This window comes from Papilio xuthus, unplaced genomic scaffold (assembly GCF_000836235.2).
Source record: "Papilio xuthus unplaced genomic scaffold, Pxut_1.1 DF828780.1, whole genome shotgun sequence".
Taxonomy (NCBI): Eukaryota; Metazoa; Arthropoda; class Insecta; order Lepidoptera; family Papilionidae; genus Papilio; species Papilio xuthus.
The window spans coordinates 4,781,793-4,804,737 of record NW_013529869.1 but is presented as its reverse complement, the minus strand read 5'-3'; the positions used below and the strand labels follow the sequence as shown (position 1 = coordinate 4,804,737).

Below are 22,945 nucleotides of genomic sequence, written 5' to 3'. Positions count from 1 at the left end.
TTGGTTTGCGAGTTAATTTGCGGCGAATAGCTCAACATTTATGTTCGTGATATAAAATGGTATGTTATTAGTTAAAAAATCCATTATAAAGTGACACAAAAAAAATCAATTATTGTAAAAGAAAATGCATAAATAAATTTTTCACATTTTATAATTTCGTTTTAATTAACATTCAACTTGGGAACATTTTAACATGTTTAGGAAACAACCATATGATTGTGTACATACAATATAATCGTTACAATTTGATAAAACTGTATCAAATGCAGTGCACAAAAGTCTAGATTTTGATAATGGCTTCTTTCAAGGCTTTCAACTCCTTTTGATGTAGCCACTTGATTCCCGTCGCTGATGCAGAGCTGGGCGGCCGCGCGATGCATCTGTAAAAAATGTATATTGTAAATATACCAAAAAGTAATATAAATTTGGACGGTTATTTTCAACTACCAGTGAGAAAATTCTAAAAGATAGTTTTAATATTTTGCATCCTTAAATTCCTAAGATATACCGTTAGAAGAAAACAATCATAACATCATAAGGTAACAAATACCAAGGGCAAATAAAGCTCAGTCGACAGCTACAAAAATAAATGCTTACTCAATCTTTTTCCCAAACAAGTTCTCCATCCTGACTTTACAGTAGAGCCAGGGCCCTTGGTTCCTGTGCTCCTCCTGGCAGAAAGCTACCGTAGCCTTCGGGTATTTGCAGAACTCCTTCAGCACGATATCGTAAGGGAACGGGTACAACTGCTCAATCCGGCACATCGCTATCTTATCGTCTAGTTTCTTCTCTTTTCTTAGCTCTGTGATCGTGATCGCCACTTTCCCAGAACAGAAGATTAACTTCTTAACGTTAGACGGATTCTTCGATGCCGGACCGTCTTCTGGTATTGCCCTAAAATACAACAACTAATAGATATCGAAGTCTACACTAACTTCTTCACTTAGTTACTAAATTGTTTGAACCAATTAATTATACGAACTAGTGTAATTAATTCTACAAGTTCATTTCAATAACTTACCTTCGGAAGCACGTGCCGGGATAGAAATCCTTGAAGGGCGACCTGTAGTATGGGTGTTTGAGGCCGACCTTCGGTGTGAAAAGGATCAGCGGCTTGCGGAAAGGCAGCGCGATCTGGCGCCGCATCAGGTGGAAATAGTTCGCCGGATTGGTCACGTTACACACTATCCAGTTAGCCACCTTCAGCTGTTTCACTGTCAAAATGCAAAGTAGAAACATGTAAATAAATAAATAAAAATAAATGTATAATGCTTGTTGTATATTTCGTGAACGAAAAGCACATTGTGGTTTCAATGACGATACTAACAGGCCATATCCTTGTCGTCGAGATCGGGCACCTGGTCGTCGTGATCATCGCACATTGTCAGATAGCGCTCCACGCGCGCCGACGAGTGCTCCGGACCCTGGGGATCAACAATTATTACTACTTAATTATTACTTTAAGCAACAAAACGACTGCAAACAAATTAAGCTAAATATATAAGTAGTAACTTTTTATTAATTCGACTTGATACGTTGCATAATTCAGTAAGTATCCAGTTCCTAGGTCTAAAGACTGGTTAGTGTCATGCACAATTTCTCTTCTTTGTATACAATGTAGATTGTGTGTCTCACCGCGCCGTCGATGCCGTGTGGCAGGGCGACGACGAGCGCCGACTGGCAGATCCATTTGCTCTCGCCGTTGCTGGTGAAGGTGTCGAAGACGGGCTGCGCGGTGTCCGCGAAGTCGCCATACTGCGCCTCCCAGATAGACAGCTGGTGTGGGCTGTAGTACGAGTAGCCGGTCTCGAAGCCGAGGATACCTGGCAGACAGTGGGGCAAGAAACTTGAGAAATAATGGCAATAAAAAATGGGTTAGAAATTAGAAATTCCTGCAGAAAAACAGAGTTAAGTATTAAAAGATGCAAATTAAATTTAAACTAAACACGGATAGCATAACTTTTAAATTTTTACGAAATAAAAGAAAGTAGTTATCTGTGAAGCATAAAGGGCGATTTTTTATTAAATGTTTTTGGAAATATTCGAATTTGGAAACTAACCAAATTCTGATAGTGAGCTGTTGTGTAACGAGTACTTGGCCTGGTCCGGGTATATGGTGTCCAGCACGCGGTAGGTGGCGCCATCTACGCCCTGGTGGTGGTACACGTGATGTCTGCAAAACACACGTCAATAGAGCTACCGATATATTTTTGTTTGGTCATTTCATCAGAGGAAGGTCGCGGCAGTGTTACCTGTGCGCCATAGTGCCGCGCTCCACGTCCTCGCCGGTGAGCCGAATGTGTATGTTGTCCCGCAACAGAGAGCCGTATGCCAGCGCCTCGCCCATCGCCCAGTCCGCGACGCCTTCTTTCACCTGTATCACAATTCCTACTCCTAACACTTTTTAAACGAGAAGGCACCGAACTAACAAGTTAGGTTACAGATTTTGAGGTTATGTTAGATAACTTATTGCCGCACTCAGAGACCTCAATTGGCATTAGAGGGCTTATAATAAATATCCTTGTACATTTCTCAGACTAAATTAACAAAAAAGGATATTAAACTTAATGATTCTGAATGCGGTACTTAGTCATTTCAATGCATACCATTTTCTCTCGATTTTGCAAAATCTTGTTAATTCCTTTGTGTGTTTCGAATGCCCACGGCTCCGGCGGCTTACAGAAGTGATTCGCGATTGTCATTATAGATGCCTCACATACTCCGGTTTCCTCAATCTGTAATGTAATTTTCTTCATTTTTTAGCCGACTTTAAAATCTCATATTATCTCAATTCGTATTTTTTTACTTATTCTCATTTTATATGGATGGAAAAATCCTTGTTTCAAAAACATCCAAATGGCATTTGTCCATAACTTTGTTAATAAGATTAGGATTACCTTTTTAGGATCTCTCGCTTCAAAGAATCCAGTCCAGGGCGTATCGATCCAGTCCATTATACTGAGCTTGGTGATCTTTTTGGCGAGCTCGAAGTGCTTATTGAGCGTGTCCGTGTACTCCTTCTCCCATTGCTTGATGTCGGCGTCCGTCACCACGCCTTCTGCCTTCACCTTCTCCGCGTACAGCTTGTCCACTGTTGCAATACATATATAACTCTCACCTACAACTTGGATAAATGGAGTAAAAGATTTCATTATTCAAACTTTTCTCACTTAGTGACAATCTGTTCGCAACCATGCCTGTGAAATGTTAAACAGCCAAATATTTTTTTCCTACTCGTTTCGAAAAATGTAATACATTAGAATTGTGAGCGGCAAATCGTGCAAGAAAACGGGTCTTTATAAAACATTGACAATGTACCCGTTGGCATTTGCTTGATCTTCTTGTACATGAAGGGCTGCGTGAACATGGGCTCGTCCTCCTCGCTGTGACCGAAGCGACGGTAGCACACAAGGTCGAGGATGACGTCCTTCTTGAAGCGGCAGCGGTACTTTATGGCGAGCATGGCCACGTGGGCCACCGCTTCCGGGTCGTCGCCGTTCACGTGGAACACTGGCGCATCGACGCACTTCGCCACGTCTGGACAACGTAAACATGCCGTTTAAGATCTTCCCTGATACTTTGATATAATCAACTGATTCAATAATCAACTAAAATATATGAAGACAAAAAGAATTGTAATAATAATGTAAACTTGGCTGTTGAGTTCGATACGTACCCGTGCAGTAGGGTGAACTCCTGGCGAATCTAGGGTCGGTCGTGTAGCCGATCTGGTTGTTGACGACGATATGAACACAGCCGTGAGTCGTGAAATGCGGCAACTGGCCGATATGCGCCGTCTCGTACACAACGCCCTGGCCCGCGAACGCCGCGTCCCCATGCATTATTATTGCCATCACCTAAACACAGCAAAAAGGTCGACTCTTCTTACTCGAGACAGTATGGCCAGCATTGTAACATAGCGTACAATACCTTATCACCATTCTTGTCCCCGGTCCAGTGCTGCTCGGCGAGCGCCTTGCCAGTGACCACAGGTGTCACCACCTCCAGATGTGAGGGGTTGCAGCTCATCGACACCTTGATGTACCGGTTTGTGCGCCGGATGAAGCGGTGGATGTACGTGCCCAGATGGTATTTGATATCGCCCGAACCCTACGCACATAGATAACAGTTGTCGTTCCGAGATTTTTGTTATTTTTAACTGACAACAGCTTAAGTATCACTAAAACTTACCACTTCCTTGGGCTCCATTGGCCTGAAGTGAGCAAAGATGTCAGTAAGCTGCTTCCGACATACGTTGATCAGTACGTTCAGGCGACCTGTTACATCAATAAAATGCTTTTTAACATTTTCTAATGGCCCCACACATAACAGCATTTCTTCTCGACTTGACATTTAGACGTATCATCAAACCTCGCATTGTGTTATTTCGTTGTTTCATGTAACAAATGTAAAGAATTTAACCTCTGTGCGGCATGCCCATGACGATGGACTCGACTCCGAGCTCTGTGGCAGTGTCCACGATCTCTTCCAGCATCACGATCAGGCTCTCGCCACCCTCCAACCCGAACCGCTTCTCTGCTGGCCATTTCGTCGCGAAATATTTCTCAAGGCTACCGAAAAAAATTTTTGTTTATTATTAGCTACATCATTGGCACATTTTCGATCGTTCAATTAAACTATTTTCAGGGGAAACGTACTAAAATCTACTGGAGGATTTGGCAGGGTAAATGCATGGACAGGAGAAATATCCTATTTCTGTGCGTATCCTCCTATGACTAATAAGGAAAAAGCAATGAAATGGCAAACTTTTAACTATTACAGGCACGTGCCTGATACGTATGGGCTAGACTAGAGGAAGCAACTAGACGGGAACTCGTTTTACAGTATCTAATAATTTGAGTCTTACAAGACAGCCTTAGTGAGTCTGCGCAGTATAAGCTTCTTATGCTCGGGCGTCTTCTCCATGATGCCAGGCGTCTCGAGGTTCTCGCGCACGAACTGGAGGCTGTCCATGTCGTGCACGTGCATGTACTCTACGCCGATTGGTCCGCAATACACATTCTCCAGACGCCTCTTTATCTCGCTAAACAATACAGACCTCATTTCAGAGCCTATTTAACGGCCGAACTCAATATGGTACTTTCGAAGATTGGTATAAAAAAAATGTGATGATCGTCCACTAAACGATTAAAAAAAACATTGATTGTTTCTTTTTCTTAAATTAAAAAATATGTATTCGTACTTAGTTATTAACAAGTACTTAGGTAATGATAATGATTACCTCAATGTCAATTCATGCTCCTTTCCTCCCAAATAGCACATTGGAGGAAGTTCAAATTTCATATTCATATGAGCGTCAGCTAAAAACATAACAAATTATGTACCTTAATAAAAATTAAATACACATTTGTTATCTTCTGACAACTTTAAAAATATTGATAAAACTAAATCTAATATTTTAAGGATGAAATATATGAACTCGACAAACTAGTAAATCGGTTTGGCACTAAAATCCCATGGAACGTGTTAAGTAACACATACTAAGAACGGTTCCCAGCTCTCTAGCTACGAACTTGGCCTCGAAGTAGGCCATGATGTCGCCCGCGACTTTCATGCGCTGGTTCTTGGCGCGCATGATCCAGTGGGCGGCAATTGCCATGTTTAGCGGGTCCGTCTGAGCCAGCAGATGTCCGCGGATCTAAATACAAGATATGATCAAAAGAATTTCATCTACTTTTAGTCCTGGTAGAAAATATCTCAATATAAACTTTAGGATTGCGATGTAGTATTAGAAAGAAATGGTAAAAATATTTTCTTAGGAATAGGAATAGCAGATGCGTTTGGCTACAATAGCGTGGTTTAGCTCTTTAGCGTTATGCTAAGTAAAATTAGGCCATGTTCATGTTGCAAATTCACCTGGAAGCCTCGAATCAAATGTTGCACGGCCAGGTGCAGCTTTATCGTATCCTTGGGATCGACTTTCTTACAACTTTGTTCACCTAAACAAGGTTTTACAATGTTATTATAGATAATCATTGGAAATACTAAAGTATTATAATATACTAGCTGTCGCCCGCGACTCCGGCCGCGCGGGAATAAAAATAGATGTTGGCAGATTCTCAGACCTACTCAATATGCTCACAAAATTTCATGAGAATCGTTCAAGCCGTTTCGGAGGAGTATGGGAACAAAAATTGTGACACGAGAATTTATATAATATATAAGATTTTGGTATTTCATTCATTGTTTGGGAACAAGAGTATAGGTAAATAAAAGAGATAATCCTTTTATCTCTTTTATTATTAAAAAGAAAAAATAAATAATCACCACTTTTTGGTGTGAATTCATCTTCAATGTCTTCAATTTTCAATTCGTTCGCGTTTAGACTTTCATAGAAACAATCCCAAGACTGAAATATGTTAAATATTACTTTAACTACTGCTAGAGTACAAAGTCCTGGATGCGGGTGGCACAAGACCGGTCATCGTGGCGATCTTTGGGGGAGGCCTATGCCCAGCAGTGGGCGTCTCATGGCTGAGAAGAAGAAGAAGAAGGGTACAAACTTATGTCGTATGTAAAGTTAAAATATAAAGTCTGTCAAATAATGAATATGAGGATTAAAATATATCGATGAGCGGTTTACTTACGGAATCAACTGGATTTTTCTTCACCCAGTCGACGTACTGCGCTTCAAGAAAATTTGCGTTACATCCTGACAGAAAAGACTCCGCTCGCGACGAACTAACCCTTGTTATAAGATATCCTTTAATCTAAAATTATGTATATTTTTAGTTTAGTTTAGTTTTAGTAGGTTCCTTTTTTATTATTTCGTTTCAAAGAAGAATACATTGCCCAGTTACAAAATATTATATATTATTATATTACGTCATAGGGTATTCTTGTTAATTTTGATATCTTATTAATGGTTCATTTTTTATTTAGACTACCATTTAAAAAATAATAAGTTTATAACTTACAGCAGGCTTACAGGTGAGTAATAATTTTGTTGTTTTAGCAATGTGAACTGCATTGACCAGGGACATTGTTTATCTACAAAACACATTTTCTTAGTAAAGAACTAATAAACTATAAGACTAATGAATATGAGACAATATAAGAAAAATAATTAAAAAAAAATCTATTATATACTAGCTGTCGCCCGCGACTCCGTCCGTACGAAATTAAAAAAAAGTTAAGTAGCCTATGTGTTCTTCCAGACTACGTTCTACATCTATACCAAAATTTAGTGAGATTCGATCAGAAGTTCCGGAAATACCTTCAAACAAACATCCATCCATCTAAATATTCGTATTTATAATATGAGTAAAATTACTGTAATTTAACACAAAAAAAACTTGCCCGTAAATAACTAGTTCAGACAACAACCGGCGAGATTCATCAATTTTTACATTTATATTTATAAAATAAAATTATAAAATTAAAATAATATAAAAGGTATATAAAATATATTGTTGTTTTCAAGAAATATTGACAAATTCTGAATTTGAAGTTAGGTAATGAAGTATTTTTTTAAATGCGAAATACTCTTTATTTTAACAAATACTCTTTACAATATCTAACCAGTACATCACATAACAAGGTTTACAATATTGTTTTTAAGGTTATTAGATATAGCAGTTAGAAATTAATATTTTCTTTGTCCTTGTTTCCTCTTGAATTCGTTTTTAAATGCGACAAAAGCGGTGGCGCCGGTTACACCCTCGCCTGTATCACTGCAGTTAAACCAGAAGTCAATGCGACCCTTTGTAAACGGGAAGACATTCAGAAAGTTGTCGTAATTAGTTGTCACGTTTAGTAATCTGTGTATGCCCTGGAAGAAAATATTAAGAAGACCGAATAAAGTATGGATGTGAAAGAGGAAATGCGTAAAACATATCAGCCAATGCGACGAAAAGAGTTGCATGTTTTAAGAGATTTAATACGAGATGTATTAGGTAGGTAAAGCCCTAACTTTTCTTTCGTTCGCTGCGTTCCATTTGAGATTCCGGAACCTCGTAGTCGCATTTAAGTTGGCCACCGAGGATGTTTTAGTAGGAATCTCCATAACCTTGTCTCTCCAAAAGGCAAGGTATCTTACGAAGATTTCCGAACCCGATACCAAAAAAAGGCCCTTTTTCATTTCGGGACAGGCGTTTCTTACATTGCGGACGGGGCATTTGTCGAGTCCCAGATTAGCCGCAACCGCGCCGATGTACGGATCCTTCGTGAGGAAGTCGCAGATCTTGTGGTGGAACTCGATGAACGACCGCTTGTATTGGTTGCGTATTTCCTCGTAGAAGTAAATGTGGATCTGCGAATGAGAAGCTATACGGTTATGTTGCAATTGAATCAACATTTAAGCGTCAATTTAGCAGCGATAGTATCACAGGAAAAACCATTTCCCTTTCCAATGCGTCTTCTCCCCAATTAAATCTAATTATTCAAAAGGGTAGGAAGAGAGAATTTGACTTTGCAACAGTCATTCACGACACGCAGAATTACTTTCACATCACGTCTGTCTTCTGTTATCGTGGTCGATCGATACAAGTCGAACGGGCGAATCGTCTAGCAGTTATTCCTGCTGCGGACTCTATTACTATTGAATGATTTGACGTTAGTACATACCGTGACGTTATTTGTTGTGGAATATCTAGCCTTGTATTCAATATTCCCGTAGTAGTCGCCCCGCCTGGAGTATCGCGTCACGTTTACATACGCATATTCCACGTACTTTGGATTGAAGAAGGTGATGTACGCTCTTTCGAATGTCACTTTCAAGCTCTACAATTCAAAAGGAATTATTTAACTAGATAACAGTTGGCTTCTATTACGTAACAATCACTCAGAACATATAAATATTAATATTTGGCAGAGGTGTTTCTTAAGTGCACACAAAAGTTAAGCTTAGAGGAAATACTTAATTGTTGTACGATTTTTAGTATTTTGATACTTTTTTGTTTTACTTACGCAAACGTCACTTATATAGAGATAAAGAACAAACAAAGCTTTGATAATGTTGGAATACATTTTATAAATTCCAAAATGGTAGAAACTGCTCCAAACTTATAAATATATGCACAGAACAGCGTGTAGTGAAGTATAAAGAAGGTTAAATTCTAAACGCAATCATAATACATTTGTATTACAAAATGATCTAGACTGTAGCCTAATGTAGAATTGATCGACTTCATTACAAACTAATGATGATTTTCATACCAAAATTGAATATTAAATGTACACAATATATGAATAGTAATTATAACAAAAAAGTAGTCTTAAGGAAATTTCTCGAACAGATGAACGTGAAAATTAACACAGTTAAAGTTAACATGGAAAAGAATTTAATAAAAATTATAAATGATGGTGATTTATACGATATTCCAATCTAACCCTAACTATGGTGAATCCTTTACACGCAAAACCTACGATTTACCAACTTAGTAATTATGGTTTCTTCTTCTTCTAGTGCCTCTTCAGTCTTGAAGGTTGGCCGCTAAATCGGAATATTTGATTCTGTCAAGCGCAAGGCGAAACAGTTCCTCTGCTGACCTAATCCCCGTCCACTCCCTAATATTACGTAGCCACGACTTTTTCCTACGTCCAGCGCGTCTCTTGCCTTCATTCTTGCCCATAATTATCAACTGAAGTAACTTGTACCTGTCATGCCGCAGCACATGACCCAAGTATTCCACTTTACGCTTTTTGACGGTCTGCATGAATTTTCGGCTCATAGCGACGCGCTGGAGCACCGTCTCATTTCTAAATATGGTTGCTTTCTTAAAATAAAAGCACACAAATCAAGTAATCTTAGGCATGTCTGTAAATCTTACTTTTGATCTTGGATTTAATTTTTAGATATTAATATCTGCGTTCAGATGATTTAGCAATGAGTAGCTGTTCTCTTCCCCATCCCAACCTTTCCATGTTAATAAACAGTGGGAAGGGGAAAAGAACTTGAATTTGGCTTCCGACGGTCACACTTATCACATGAAACGTGGAATACAATGTAATTTAAAGACACTATTTTACGATACTCATAATCTTTATTGTTATTCACAAAATAATATTTATTATTATGTTTATGCGTGCGTTTCACAGTACAAAAGACAAACTTCTATTATGGTTATTTGCAGCGTCAGCGTTGTCGTTTGTTACTTTTAATGTTATTCTTGAGTGATAGGTAAACTTCTGCATCTGCCATTAACTCTCCTGTAGATGTTGCAGTAAAAACTAATCTTGCTCGACCCTTTTCAAAAGGGAACACATTTGGGAAATTATCCATATGTGTGCTGATATTCATAAGTTTATATTTTCCCTGAAACGATAAAAAAAGTATATTGTGTTTAAGCCAACTAACGCCCATAGCACACGGCCGCGAACCATAACAAATACGGAATGGAATTACTCGAGATTTGGTTTTGCGTTGGCAGTATTTACGTTTGCGCCGTGGTTTTTCCTTACTTTTTTTTGTGATTGCGCATACTGATGGCCTATTGAGCTCCACCTGAGGTGCCTTTATTGAGATGCCAACGAGCAACCATCACATCTTTCACATATAGAAATTAAAAACTACACAGGCACAGGTTCACAATTTAATAAATGCTTAATTGTGTGAGTATGCTTACCGCCGGCACGGGACATTTTTTCTTTAATATCGAGGCCACCACTGCCCCTAAGTACGGATCCTTTTCTAGGAAGTCACACATCTTCCATTGGAAATTTACAAGAGATAGTTTGTATGCGTTCCATCGAAATTCATAAAACTTGATGGTTAGCTAAAAACGCACAATATGCCATAATTAGTTTAACTACACTAAAATAATATTATACTTATACCGTCGCCTGTTTAAGGAGATTTCCGCACGCCTCATCGACGCCTCAGGAGATCCAAGGGCTGGCGCGCATTTCGGGCAAAGGTTGAGCCTGGCCATCCAACGGGGAAATGCCGCCAGCCTCTTGGAAACCCTACCGTGTGACCGCAGCGATTTGGGGTCGATTTTTTATATTATTTAGTTTGATTTAGTAAATTATATAGTTTACAGTATTATTTTGGTAGATTAATTTTAATTTAATTAGTCACTTAATAATTAATATAGAGTTAAGTAATTCAATAATAAGTTTATGTATATATTATTAAGTTATTATATTTTTCAATTGTTAAATATTTATAGTTATAGTTTCGTTACATGTTATCTTTAAATAAAATGTTTAAATACTTATATACATTGAACTTAAGATTTAAGGATGTAATTATTTAATGTCTTTTTCACCCTCTTTTTCTATGAGCAAATTTTGTGTGTAAAATTTCCACTGCAATGTTATTCAGCTAGGGCTGTCAAATTATCGCGGCACACCGCTTGGTGTTTGGATTTCAATGCGAATTCGTTGAGAGAAATTACTAAAAGTAACACCATTTTATCATGCAACCATCCTTATTCTGTGTTACCGATTGAATTAACAACATTAGGAAAGCGGATCCTCTCTTTCTAAATATGAAAACGGAAAATGTGTTTTTTTTTTACTTTAAGAATTTTACCACATCAATACAAACCGTTGCATTATTTCCTATAGCATACTTGCTAATATATTCAGCATTTACGTAATAATCGCCGTTTCTTTCATAGCGAGTTACGTTTCCCCAAGCATTATCAACATATTTTGGATTAAAATAGGTAACTCGACCTCTTTCGAAAATCATTTTTAAGCTCTGCAAAATCAGTAAAATATTATGTAAAAATTACACATATTATTTTTTTATTTATTATAAAATACAATTAAAAAAACTTACTAGTACGCTGGCGATCAAAAAAACGCAAAAACAAGTTCTTGTAATCCCTATCATGTTCGCATTGAAAACGACTATTATAAAGTTTCAATTGATATAGCAAATAAAATAACTGTTTAATTTAACGAATGAAAGTAGTGCGTAGAATTAAGTGTAATTATTATAATGAAATGTACTTATTATAAGTAGCGTAGAATTGATACAAATCTTAATCGTGCTATTAACTCTAATAGCACGACCCTAACATTCGTTACAGTCTGTTGAAGATGTCACATTCATACTTCCTTACCAATTATCTTCTATCTATATATAATATATAAAAATCTATTGCTGTTCGGCTGAACGGATTTATCTTATCTTGGTATTGAAATGTTCGTGAAGGTGTAGGGAAGGTTTAAAAGGTGAGAAAAAATCGAATAATTGCCGGGAACTGATTATTTTTTTTTTCATTCCACCCGGATGGAGTCGCGGGCGACAGCTAGTATTTAACCTTACTATTTACTAATATTATAAATACGAAAGTAAATCTGTCTGTCTGTCCTTCTTTCAAGCAAATCTACTGAACCGATTTAAATGAATTTTGGTACACAGATAGTCCAGAGCTGAGGAAAGGACATAGGCTACTTTATAACGGGGAAAAGGGGTTGTAAGGGGTTGAAAAGTTTTAAATTTGTAAGGAAGTATAGTCATTTTTACAGATAGAAGCATGAGACTTATTTTTTTGCATGTTTATTTAATATAAATAAATATGTCATACACACTTTCAGATGCTTGCCAAAAAAACAATCATTTAAAAATGTATAACATATAAGAAATTTTAATTTAATTTTTTTAACAATGTATAAATAAAAATAGCATTTATTTTTCAGACATGTGCTCTTTTTAACATAATTAATAAAATCTAAGATTGCAGCATTAATTAGAATCAGGATAGTTTGATGAGATGGGAACGAAGCAAAAGCGTTCGTCGGAGCCGTCTGCACAATCTATATCGCCGTCGCAGCGCCATATCAATGGCAAACACAATTTATCCGAAACACATTGCAACTGCCACTCGTAACATTCACTCTGCGTCTCTGTAAAATAGTTCTGAATAAAGTTACAATATAAAATTATTACTTGCTTGTATTGCGTAGTCAGGAACAGTTGCTGCACTAATGGTCCGCTTGACCAGCACCTCGACCACACTGGACTGTTGTCCAGTGAAATGGAAGTAATTACGCGTTTTGTCTGGTAAATGTGCTTTCCTTTATCCATTATTTATTATTATTTTCTAATAAAGGATGGAAAGGCGATGCGATGCGGATTTAGTGGGGAGGAGACGTATAGGAAGGAATAGTCTCTTATGTCCCTTCTGTCCCTTAAAAGTAAGCAACGCATATGAAATTTTATAATTTGTAGCATTTGCCCACTTCAATATTTTAGCGAATTCAAGTGACCTTTGCAAAAATAATAATGGAGTTTTTAACTTGCTAAATTGTGACAAGCAATCTTGAAAATATTTTAAAAGATTACTATGTTTAAACATTTAAAGAAAACGTTTCTATATTATTCCATTTTATTTAAATGTTTTCACGATAATGATTTTCATTTTTTATGAACTGCAACTTTGATTACCTTTAAACCTGGGCTTCCGTATCGTTCGTATATCTCCATCACCGTTTCCACTATTCACTATAACATTGACTCTTGCTTCCGAGCCAGGACTGCCCAAATGTGATGCCGCTTGACAAACGTAACCTCCACCATCCGCTTCCTGAAAACATGATACGCGCTTTTTTATGTGATAACAAAAAGAGCACCACGATCCTTAGTAGTGTTAAGAGGTTATCGACGCCCAAGGAGGATTTTAGGGCTCTTTTTAAATAGCAATTTTAAGGCTCTGAGTTTTTGCCAATAGGGTAATTATATTTTTTTGTGTGTATATTATAATATAATAAAATATTAGCTATTTTTTGTTAATTTACCAATATTTCTTAGACGATTCAATCTAAGTTCTAGGCCTGTATGCTAGGACGACAGAGGTCGAATGGCGGGATTTGAACCCTTGACCACAAAATCGAAAATCCATACCCTTAATCATTAGGCTGCTAGCGCTTCATAGTGCCAGTTATAAAGATGGTGTCACACCACTGAAGCGTAAACAGGTGGTCTGCCGCGCTCGAACAGTTCTTCGTAACTACTAGTTCTCTACCCGTGGTAAATAATAAAAAGAGGGATCACACTCCCACCGCAAGGGTTTAAGATGAACAATAACTTACATCAACTATATTTATTTCCAAACGTCCCATGAATTGACCAGTTCCGACTGTGAATGATTTGTTGTCCTCCCTGAACCAGCGCACAGGCGCTCGCAGACCGCTCTCGTCCCGGCATTGCAGCACCAAAGCATCGCCTATACACAATTATATTTTTTGTCTTTATTTAATCGGAGTAACTATTTAATGAGGAGAAAAACTGAAAAGCGTAAAGTTCTAAGTAGTCCGCTGTCATCTGTCAAAGTTTTTAAAGGACATTCTCGAAGACATTTAATAAGATTTTTGATCGAAAAATTTCAAACCCAGAGCCCAAGATAGAGTAGAGTAGAACTGGCGCCGCACTGTGGACGCCCTCAACCCCACTACGGGGACATAGGACTTTAAGTCAAGTTGATCGAAAAGTTAAAAATGTATTCCTTACTTACTGTGCCGGAAGAGAAAATAGAACTTTATCCACAGCTGAATTAAAAACCATTTTTAGATTATAAATCATTCATTGACTGTATTTAAAAACGTTTTTTTTGAGTAAAATTTGCGGGAAGTCATTGCTATGATTAAAGTTAACAGTATGTGTGTATATTTATTTTTTGATTATGCTGACATCAATTGTGATAAAAAGCAGTTTTTCTCCCCATTATACTTAACACCACTGACCGCTATAAATGGACGGCTATAAGATGTATTATTTCGTGCCTATTTGATTTTCACCACTTTTGGCGCTGATAGGTAACGGTTTGTAGAGGTGGTATGGATTCGAATTAGAAATATAATTAGAATTAATCGTCACGTAACATCAACGGGCGAGTTTTAATCGGAACACAACAAAAGCTATAATTTCCAAGCAATTGCCTATCCATTTATAGAAATTAGTGCTAACATCCAAATATTTATTTAAACTTAGTACTTACCAACGTTGACTGGTGGTGCCATGAAAATATTAAATCAAGTTATTAAATTGTACGTGACAGTAAAAAGCAATCAAAAATACATTATATTAAGTTTTATTTTATTATCCTTATTTATTTATTAATTAATTATAACAAAAAAAATGTTATTAAAATTATTTCGTCCCACAAAACGACAACAAATCGACATTATTATTTTGTCTGTGGGATCAAGACATTATTATATTGAATTATATTACATTTATACACTATTATGATAGATATTGTGACATATAATATTCTTTGATTATTATTTTAAATCCGTTCTTATTATGTTGTTAGATTACATACCGTAATGTTTAGTCTTCGTGGGATATATCGTCACTTTCAACTTGGTATTATCCTGTTCTACAATAAAATAAATGTATGATTACTTAGTTTTTTTATCTATTGAAAATTACACTTATGAATAATAAAGGTGATCGCTCATTAAGCCCTATTCTAAGCGGCTTGCGAAAGCTAATTCCATGAACAATGTACCGACAGCGACTGATGCGACTACAACGGTTTCACAAAATGACAAACATAGTCACAATTATTTGGTTCCTTTTGTTGACGGATAGATGCTTTAAGTCATGAAGTTATTGTTAAGCGAAGGTTGTAAACAATATGATGATAAACTTATGTTTGTCTCGGAAAGTCTACGTTGAAACCTCACCTGACGTAATACATCTTTTACACGATACAGAAACATTTTTTATATTAAATTTTTTGAGCGTTCTGCTGTAGGTCTGCAGCAGTTTGACTGGACAGGGGGGAGAGTCGCGGGGGAGACAGTCGCGCTCATCTGAGCCGTCCCCGCAGTCGTCCTCCGTATCGCATACCCAGTTCAGCGGCACGCAGCGCCCGTTCGCGCACTCAAAATGGCTCTGTTTACATAGGCGGTTCACAGGAGCCCTCACACCTAACAGACGGGTTCTATCTATAATGATACAAATATCATTAACCTTGATACTACCATTGTAAGTGACACCATCTGAAGATAAGAATTAATCTTACTAATATTATAAATACGATAGTTTGAATGGATGGATGTTTATTAGAAAATATCTCCAGAACATTTTCACTTGTATCGCTGAAATTTGTCGTGGATATAGAACATAGTTTAGAAGTACACATAAGCTCTTTGTTTTTTTTTTAATATCGTGCACAGGGAATCACAGGCGACAGTTAATTTAAATTACGAAAGACTGATAAAAGGTCTATCGTAATTAACTGATGCCATGATAATTTTTATTACGACGTCTATACTAGGGCACTTTAATGTTAATCTCACTGGGTTCCAATCAGTTTCCAGCCTTATCTCTGGCAGTCCAGGCTGAGGTCAATGAGGCATAGCATAATTATTAGCGTTGTATTTAAGAATGTAGAATGCTTGCGACTTACATGGAACGTCTGTGTTTGAAATGTTGTAACAATCGGCATCTCCGTCGCAGGAGAAATGAAAGTCTATACAGATCCCGTCCTGACATCTCAACGCACCGGCCGGGCAGTACCCTAAAATGATTGTTATATTACGTATTAAACACACAATGACCCGGGTACCGTCGTTATGACCCGGGTACCGTCGTTAAACTGCGTCCAGACCACCGGAGGACGGGCAGCAGGCCATTTTAGTTCAGCATTTATGCTCTGCTGCACCTTCCAAATGCTTTCCACAGTATCCGACATTTACTAGTAAAATGATTTTAATTCCCTGATATAGCTTTTAGCCGACTTCAAAAAGAAGGTTATTAATTTGAATATTTTTTTTTAATGTTTTTCAATGTTAATAAGCGTTAAAGATACATTTGTACCTATTCTTAAATATTAATTAGCGACTAATAAACATTTTAATTATTATATATTATAAATAATACTTACGTATCCCCTGCGCTTGAGATCGTATAAAAAGTTGTATGGTAAAAATAAAACACAGGAATATTTTCGTCTCCATATTTAAAACACTAACACATCGCAGTCCGTCGCACTATCAATCTGCAGTCATAAGTTCATTAAACAGATTACAGACTGAATAGATATCCCGAGAGACGAATTGTATAACACAGTGAGAAGTAATTATATACATTAAGGAATTACTTGCGTTCATTTGATAAGAAAAGGAAAACAATTTTGACGTCAAAAGTTTTTTCTTGGTGTTTACTTTACCTTTTTTTGGGGTTATTGACGAAACACTCATACGAACATTTTTCTTTATTATTTTTTTAAGAATAAGCTGGGGAAAAAAGCGAGCTACCTGATTTAAAAAATATACCGATGCCCATAGACATTCGAATTTGCAGACGTTGCCTTACTTTGTTAGGCATATTATTAAGTATATGTTGGAAATAGAATATCATGTTTTATTTCACCAGTGGAAAACCGTACTTAACTTTATCTTAGTTGTCTCCGGAATGCAGGTAAATGAATATTCTTCAAAAACATATCATATGACAGTTTAATATCATACAAATCTTAAAGAGGAATAGCTAAATAGCCACATCAAATGCGTTTCGCTTTTTTATTTTTTACATCATTATTTTTTACTGAAAAATAAACAGCTCCCTCGGCCACCAAGTCTCCATTACTCGTGTTGAAAATGAAGTTAACTCGTGCCTTTTCAAAAGGTAAAGGACTGGGAAAATCATCAAAGTGTGCAGTCACATTCATCACCGTGTGCTTTCCCTGCAATTACCAGAATAAAATGATCTTGTATTAAAAAGAAAGTTATAAATAGTAATTATTGAAATATTTAATATCTTACAGGCTTTACTGGGCATTTCAAGCCGTTTGCACCGATCACCGTTCCCACGTAGACATCTTTCTCGATAAAGTCACAGAATTTGTAATGAAATTCAACAACTGAACGATAGTATTTATTCCAGCGATATTCGAAGAATTTCATTGTCACCTAAGGATGTGAAAAATATTTGTTTTTTTATATATAAACGATTGAAAGCGGTGGATTTAATTTGACACCTGACACCAGCGCCATTGTCCTGCTCTTTTCCCTAATCGGTAGAGTGCATTCTACTCTACCTGCAGTCATATCTGAATTCCCCTCCTCTTTAAGCTTAAACTCTCTCTGACAATCTTTTTTCGATCTTCCTCTACTTTAATAGCTATCCACGTTCAATCTCATTACTTCCTCGTTTATTTGTTAAGATATGCGTATGGAGTACCAGACATTTTTAGAAGTGGATAGATGGAAGGAGAGAGGGAAGAGAATGAGAACTCTGACAATAGATGGCTTTTAGATCACTCCGTCGTCGTATTCGACTCTACAATCAACAGACAAATGGTAGAGTGAGCACGTTGTCGCTCAACCACATTGTAAGTACAATGAGGTAAAGCGCTAAAAGGAGTGATCTACTTATCTATTAGTCACATCTTATTTCACCAACTCTATTTATACGCACCGTGGCATCATTCGAGAAGAGCACTTTGTTAACAAATTCAAAATTTACATAGAAGCTGCCTCCTCTTTCATAACGGGTAACATTCACAAATCCACAGGAAAGGTATTTCGGATTCAAAGCGATCAATTGTGCCCTTTCCACAAATATCTTAATACTCTGAAATTAGAATAAATAAACCATTTTTTTTTCTAATGTGATAAATATTTACCATAATTTTTAATCCACCTCCTCCATAATTATACGAAATATAACTTTTCCCTAAACCCGGCTGGACGGAAAGATGATACATGCTACATGCGAAGGTGAATTTGCATCTGTACAAAATAATCTTATATTTTTTTATATAATATTCAAATATTGGAAATCGTTAATTCAGCCACCTGTAGTATATATACATAAGAATTCTATTATCTTTGCAATGGTTACATTTTTCGCATGCGATTAGGTACGAATAAACAGATATTATAATTAAATAAACTTGCACAGAAAATTATAAAACTTGCCAAAACGGTGAAGATCATTAGGGCACGTATAAATGTTCTGGTAATGGAAAACATTGTCAGAATTATGATAAACTTATGTAAATTGCTAGACTTCTCTGGTATGATATTTATGTTAAACTCAAATAATATAATTCAGATCTATTATAGGATAAATGTGAATAAATGAATCTTAATTCGTTAGTACATTTCCGACTGTAATTGACTATAATGTACAGTAATGTGAATGATAAGTTTGCTTTTTTTCACATTTCCGCTGCTAAATATTATTTTAGTAGTAAGTACTTGACTGATATGTACAGGTTGATTCTTAATGAAAAAACATTAACACGGTGTCATCGTTAGAAAAAATTTAAGTCAAGAAAGTTTAATTTTGAGAAACAGTGCAATATTTTTTTATTCAAAATAGCAGAACATACTTTGTACTTAACCTTTTAAGGTGCATAACCACCACAAAGCTTTCGATTCTACAGGATACTTACCTATAACTTTTACTGTTTACTTGTAATTTAAACGTCTTCGAAATAAGTTTTATCAGAAAGTTGACACTCAACAGCGCCTGTAGAATGAGGTTACGGACATCCGATCACGTTGTTAAGGGTTCAAATCTCAACATGCGACTATTGTCGCAAACCAAATCCTAGCACAAGTCTAAGCTTGGTTGGAATGGTTCAAGAAACATTAGCAAGTTAACAAAAATCTGGTAGTATTTTATTAATGTTACAAATAAAACTACATATAACTTAATGGGCAATAAGCCAGAGCCTTAAAATTGTCATTTAAAAAAATATTTTGAATGTTGACATTTGACATGAAATGTCACAAAACATAAAAAAAACAAAAGATTTTTAAAATCTAAACTTCTTTTTTTAATTTTTAATAAAATTAAATATTTGCATATTAAATCATGGCATATTTTGATTTTTTCTGTAACGATATCAAAAATAAAAGTTGGGATACTGAAAGTATCAGAGGATCTTGCTATGAGATGTGTCCTCAGGCCGAAAAGAAATTGTATGTTTAAAAGACGTAGTTATATGAATAATTTCTCGCCATTTACTACTTCTTTTTCACTACTCGTACAATCCCATTATTGAAAGTATATTGATTTCAGACGAGAAAAAGAGAAGCTCGTGCATGTGTTGGAAGTTGTAGGCTCGACAAGACAGATGGTTAAAAGCTACAGTCGTTCAGCAGCAGATTCACATATAGCGATTCCTGGACATCTGAGACCATTTCCTATTCTTAAAGAGACTACTCAGTACTTATTGCTAAGGTATTGCTTTGTAAAAAAGGGTCTTAACAGACGGACGGAGACACAACATACTCTATAAGGGTTCCGTTTTTTTTCTTTTGAAATACGGAACCCTAAAAACAGTTTAAGTAACAAAGGATCATTTATAATTATGGTACATTCTTTTAGATACAATATGAATACTTAACTGTTTCTTTTAAATTGCAACAATTCTATCAACATTTTCATGTAAACTTTCACTATAATGGCAATGGCAATGGCCCCTTCTCCAGATATTACCTAGTTATGTAATTTTATGTTAAGAATATAAACTTTTTACTTTCTTTGTCATCTAAAAACTATTACAGCAAACTAACAACTCTAATTTTATTTGCAGGGTAACAAAACGGACAGATGTAACTGCTGCATGCATATATGACTTTGTAAATGACAGATTAAGAGCCATTCGGCAAGATATGACGGTACAGAGATTGGGACCAGAGGAATGTATGCAACTGCTTGAACCTATGATCAGATTCTATGTTTATTTTGGATACAGGCAAGTTCACAAGATGTTTTATAGAGTACACTATTAATTGTCAAATATAAAAGTTTATTTTAGATTACATCGGAAATACTTAAAGTTCAAGATTCAAACATAAAAACAATTCAGTATTTTTTTAATTTTAGCTTCGATAATAAAAACATAATATTTACAGATTATGTGCAAGTTCTTTAAATGAATTTGATCCAGTATTAAATAGAAAATATCTATTAGAATGCATGAAATGGTTTCTGAGCTGCTGTGATATGCATAACAAAAATACCAGAGACAATGAGCTGACTGAATTAATTTCGAATTGGACCATAGATAAGGATGACTATAGTCTAAAATGTGACAGAGTTTTAGTGGAGAGCTTGTATGTGTTGTGTAATTTAGGTGATATGCATCCTTTATACAGATATTTATCTTTGAGGCCGGATATCAAAAGGTATGATTTTTTATTGTTGAACAATTTATATAATATAACATTGAATGAAGCTATAAAACTGATTGCTTTTGATAGTTACTCGTAATTTTGGTGCACACAGTAATTGCTGATTAAATAAATGATGACATCACAATAGCATACAGTTACTGGCTATTTTCACACAATGAAATATTTTTATACTGTTCATAATTTTGTTCCTTTACTTTATGACAGGGCCCCACTACTGCAGTTAGCATACAAGATGGCAATAGCAAATCTGCACGGCAACTTTGTAAAGTTGTGCAGGCTATCGGAAAAGTTGTGTCCACTCACTTACTGCGCTTTTTATTTACACCTACCCACTATTCAAAGGTAATAGTTAAAATTTCTTTGTATCAAATTGTAGAACTATAAATATGCAATAAGAAAAAAGCAATATACTTAATTATTGGGTGTTTTTGTTGAGTATTAACTATGTTTCATATGTTGTTGACACTTCAATGAATTTATTTGGAAAGCAGTGATCGGCTATAAATCTAGTATCTACATAGTTGTAGGTAGTATCTTTTTCATTGTGTTTTTTAGAAGAGGTGTGTCAGTGGTGTGCCAGGCGTACAGCAGCCGGCAGGGGAGTGTGCCCGCAGATGCGGTGGCGCGCTGGCTGGCACTGCGCAGCGCCATGTCCGCCGCCGCGCTCTGCCGACACTACGGTCTCACCACACGCTCCGACCACACCGTGCACTTTATGAAGGCTGACTTCAAGACAGATGTTGAACCGGTATGTACTAACAAAAACGAAATGATCCGACACAAGGGAAAACAACTCAGAAATTTGGTAGGGTTATCTTTTTTGACTGATTTAGAAAAATAATCGTGCGAATGTATGTATTTTGATTACATTTTGAATTATTTCATTCATTCAATCTATTGGAGATTGATCGAATGAAACAATTTTGATGAGTGAATTATCATTTGATTTTTAATTTTTCCCCGAGTTTCATAGGATACAGTCTGGGTTTTTTTAAAAAGTTCTATGTTAATTTCTATAACGGAATTTAATTTTTGTTTTCAGATGAAACCAGATACTTGTGTCCCGGACAAGTTAAACATTTCAATACAAGAAATTCTAACATATAGAACTGATGAAATGATTTATTGAGTTGGTCTCAGATATTAAAACCGATATAGTTAATTCCTTCAGATGAGGGAATATTTTATCTTTTTTTTTTACTTTATTTCGTAATTTATTTTTATTTTTAAAACTTGAAATTAAATGAAGTGTATTTCAGGTGGGGTTTGGGTTTAAGAGAGCGAAATACTTTTCAATACTGAGAGCCTAACATGAATATCTGTGAGATTTCGTAATGCGATCGACAAAACTTGTGCTGCGCCCTCTACAGGGGGTAAAGTACACCAACAAATGTTAATTAATTTAGCCGATTACGAAACCGCGTGTCGCAAATATTTGTTTACGTCTTTAGTTCTAAGATTACCCTAGAACTCATGATCTCATAGTTTTAATTTAAAGAAATCTGTTATCATGAAATGTTTTGTTTATATTTTTTAAATAAACCAAGAAAAAATTAACAAATGTTTTTCATTATTTTTCACCTTTAATGTTTTTAAAATATTTAAATCGCATCTTCTAAATTGGATTGGATGGATGTTTGTTAGAAGGTGTTTCTAGAACGGCTGGAATCTCGATGAAATTTATTATAGATGTAGAACATAGTCTGGAGAACATAGTTTTGTAATTACGCGCGAACGGAGCCGCGGGCGACAGCTATTATATAATAAAAACAAAAAAAAATATAAATGAATCCTTTATTTCTTTTATTTACATAAGAAAATTCACCTAATTACGTGATAACTAATTACATTGGACAACAACATT

At 36.0% G+C, this 22,945-nt stretch overlaps 5 protein-coding genes across 8 annotated transcripts; 1 reads left to right on the top strand and 4 right to left on the bottom strand.

Annotated features, from left to right (window-relative positions):
* Positions 1 to 133: 133 nt before the first annotated feature.
* Positions 134 to 7,438, bottom strand: LOC106128475 (2-oxoglutarate dehydrogenase, mitochondrial). Its single transcript, XM_013326874.1, has 22 exons — positions 7,321 to 7,438; positions 6,939 to 7,011; positions 6,609 to 6,731; positions 6,289 to 6,370; positions 5,878 to 5,960; positions 5,503 to 5,659; positions 5,243 to 5,321; positions 4,868 to 5,044; positions 4,423 to 4,571; positions 4,192 to 4,277; positions 3,931 to 4,110; positions 3,677 to 3,857; positions 3,319 to 3,537; positions 2,898 to 3,091; positions 2,607 to 2,735; positions 2,253 to 2,374; positions 2,061 to 2,173; positions 1,636 to 1,823; positions 1,328 to 1,424; positions 1,022 to 1,214; positions 598 to 894; positions 134 to 380 (listed from the first exon to the last, which is right to left on the bottom strand). The coding sequence occupies exons 2-22, from the start codon at positions 7,002 to 7,004 to the stop codon at positions 281 to 283; spliced, it is 3,015 nt and encodes a 1,004-aa protein (XP_013182328.1). The 5' UTR covers positions 7,005 to 7,011; positions 7,321 to 7,438; the 3' UTR covers positions 134 to 280.
* A 106-nt stretch (positions 7,439 to 7,544) lies between these two features.
* LOC106128304 (uncharacterized) lies at positions 7,545 to 9,179 on the bottom strand. Its single transcript, XM_013326619.1, has 2 exons — positions 8,123 to 9,179; positions 7,545 to 7,792 (listed from the first exon to the last, which is right to left on the bottom strand). Exons 1-2 carry the CDS (start codon positions 8,315 to 8,317, stop codon positions 7,607 to 7,609), a joined length of 381 nt encoding a protein of 126 aa, XP_013182073.1. The 5' UTR covers positions 8,318 to 9,179; the 3' UTR covers positions 7,545 to 7,606.
* A 3,426-nt stretch (positions 9,180 to 12,605) lies between these two features.
* On the bottom strand, positions 12,606 to 17,003 carry LOC106128512 (very low-density lipoprotein receptor-like). 2 transcript variants are annotated; one of them, XM_013326935.1, is made up of 8 exons: positions 16,812 to 17,003; positions 16,335 to 16,445; positions 15,607 to 15,870; positions 15,240 to 15,296; positions 14,913 to 14,921; positions 14,008 to 14,141; positions 13,364 to 13,502; positions 12,606 to 12,822 (listed from the first exon to the last, which is right to left on the bottom strand). In XM_013326935.1, exons 1-8 carry the CDS (start codon positions 16,882 to 16,884, stop codon positions 12,662 to 12,664), a joined length of 948 nt encoding a protein of 315 aa, XP_013182389.1. In that variant the 5' UTR covers positions 16,885 to 17,003; the 3' UTR covers positions 12,606 to 12,661. The 2 variants fall into 2 exon arrangements, with proteins under 2 accessions (XP_013182389.1, XP_013182390.1); XM_013326936.1 differs by lacking the exon at positions 14,913 to 14,921.
* Positions 17,004 to 17,392: 389 nt separating this feature from the next.
* On the bottom strand, positions 17,393 to 19,406 carry LOC106128308 (uncharacterized). Of its 3 annotated transcripts, none has more exons than XR_001228437.1 (4): positions 19,329 to 19,406; positions 18,347 to 18,502; positions 17,692 to 17,838; positions 17,393 to 17,612 (listed from the first exon to the last, which is right to left on the bottom strand). XR_001228437.1 is itself a non-coding variant. In XM_013326624.1 (4 exons), the coding sequence occupies exons 1-4, from the start codon at positions 18,578 to 18,580 to the stop codon at positions 17,430 to 17,432; spliced, it is 495 nt and encodes a 164-aa protein (XP_013182078.1). In that variant the 5' UTR covers positions 18,581 to 18,683; the 3' UTR covers positions 17,393 to 17,429. The 3 variants fall into 3 exon arrangements, 2 of the variants coding, with proteins under 2 accessions (XP_013182078.1, XP_013182079.1); XM_013326624.1 differs by lacking the exon at positions 19,329 to 19,406 and adding an exon at positions 18,572 to 18,683; XM_013326625.1 differs by lacking the exons at positions 18,347 to 18,502; positions 19,329 to 19,406 and adding an exon at positions 18,555 to 18,683.
* A 318-nt stretch (positions 19,407 to 19,724) lies between these two features.
* Positions 19,725 to 22,628, top strand: LOC106128267 (SAC3 domain-containing protein 1). Its single transcript, XM_013326574.1, has 7 exons — positions 19,725 to 19,860; positions 19,961 to 20,122; positions 20,478 to 20,639; positions 20,800 to 21,072; positions 21,286 to 21,423; positions 21,637 to 21,829; positions 22,124 to 22,628. The coding sequence occupies exons 1-7, from the start codon at positions 19,754 to 19,756 to the stop codon at positions 22,208 to 22,210; spliced, it is 1,122 nt and encodes a 373-aa protein (XP_013182028.1). The 5' UTR covers positions 19,725 to 19,753; the 3' UTR covers positions 22,211 to 22,628.
* The last annotated feature ends 317 nt before the right edge of the window (positions 22,629 to 22,945 follow it).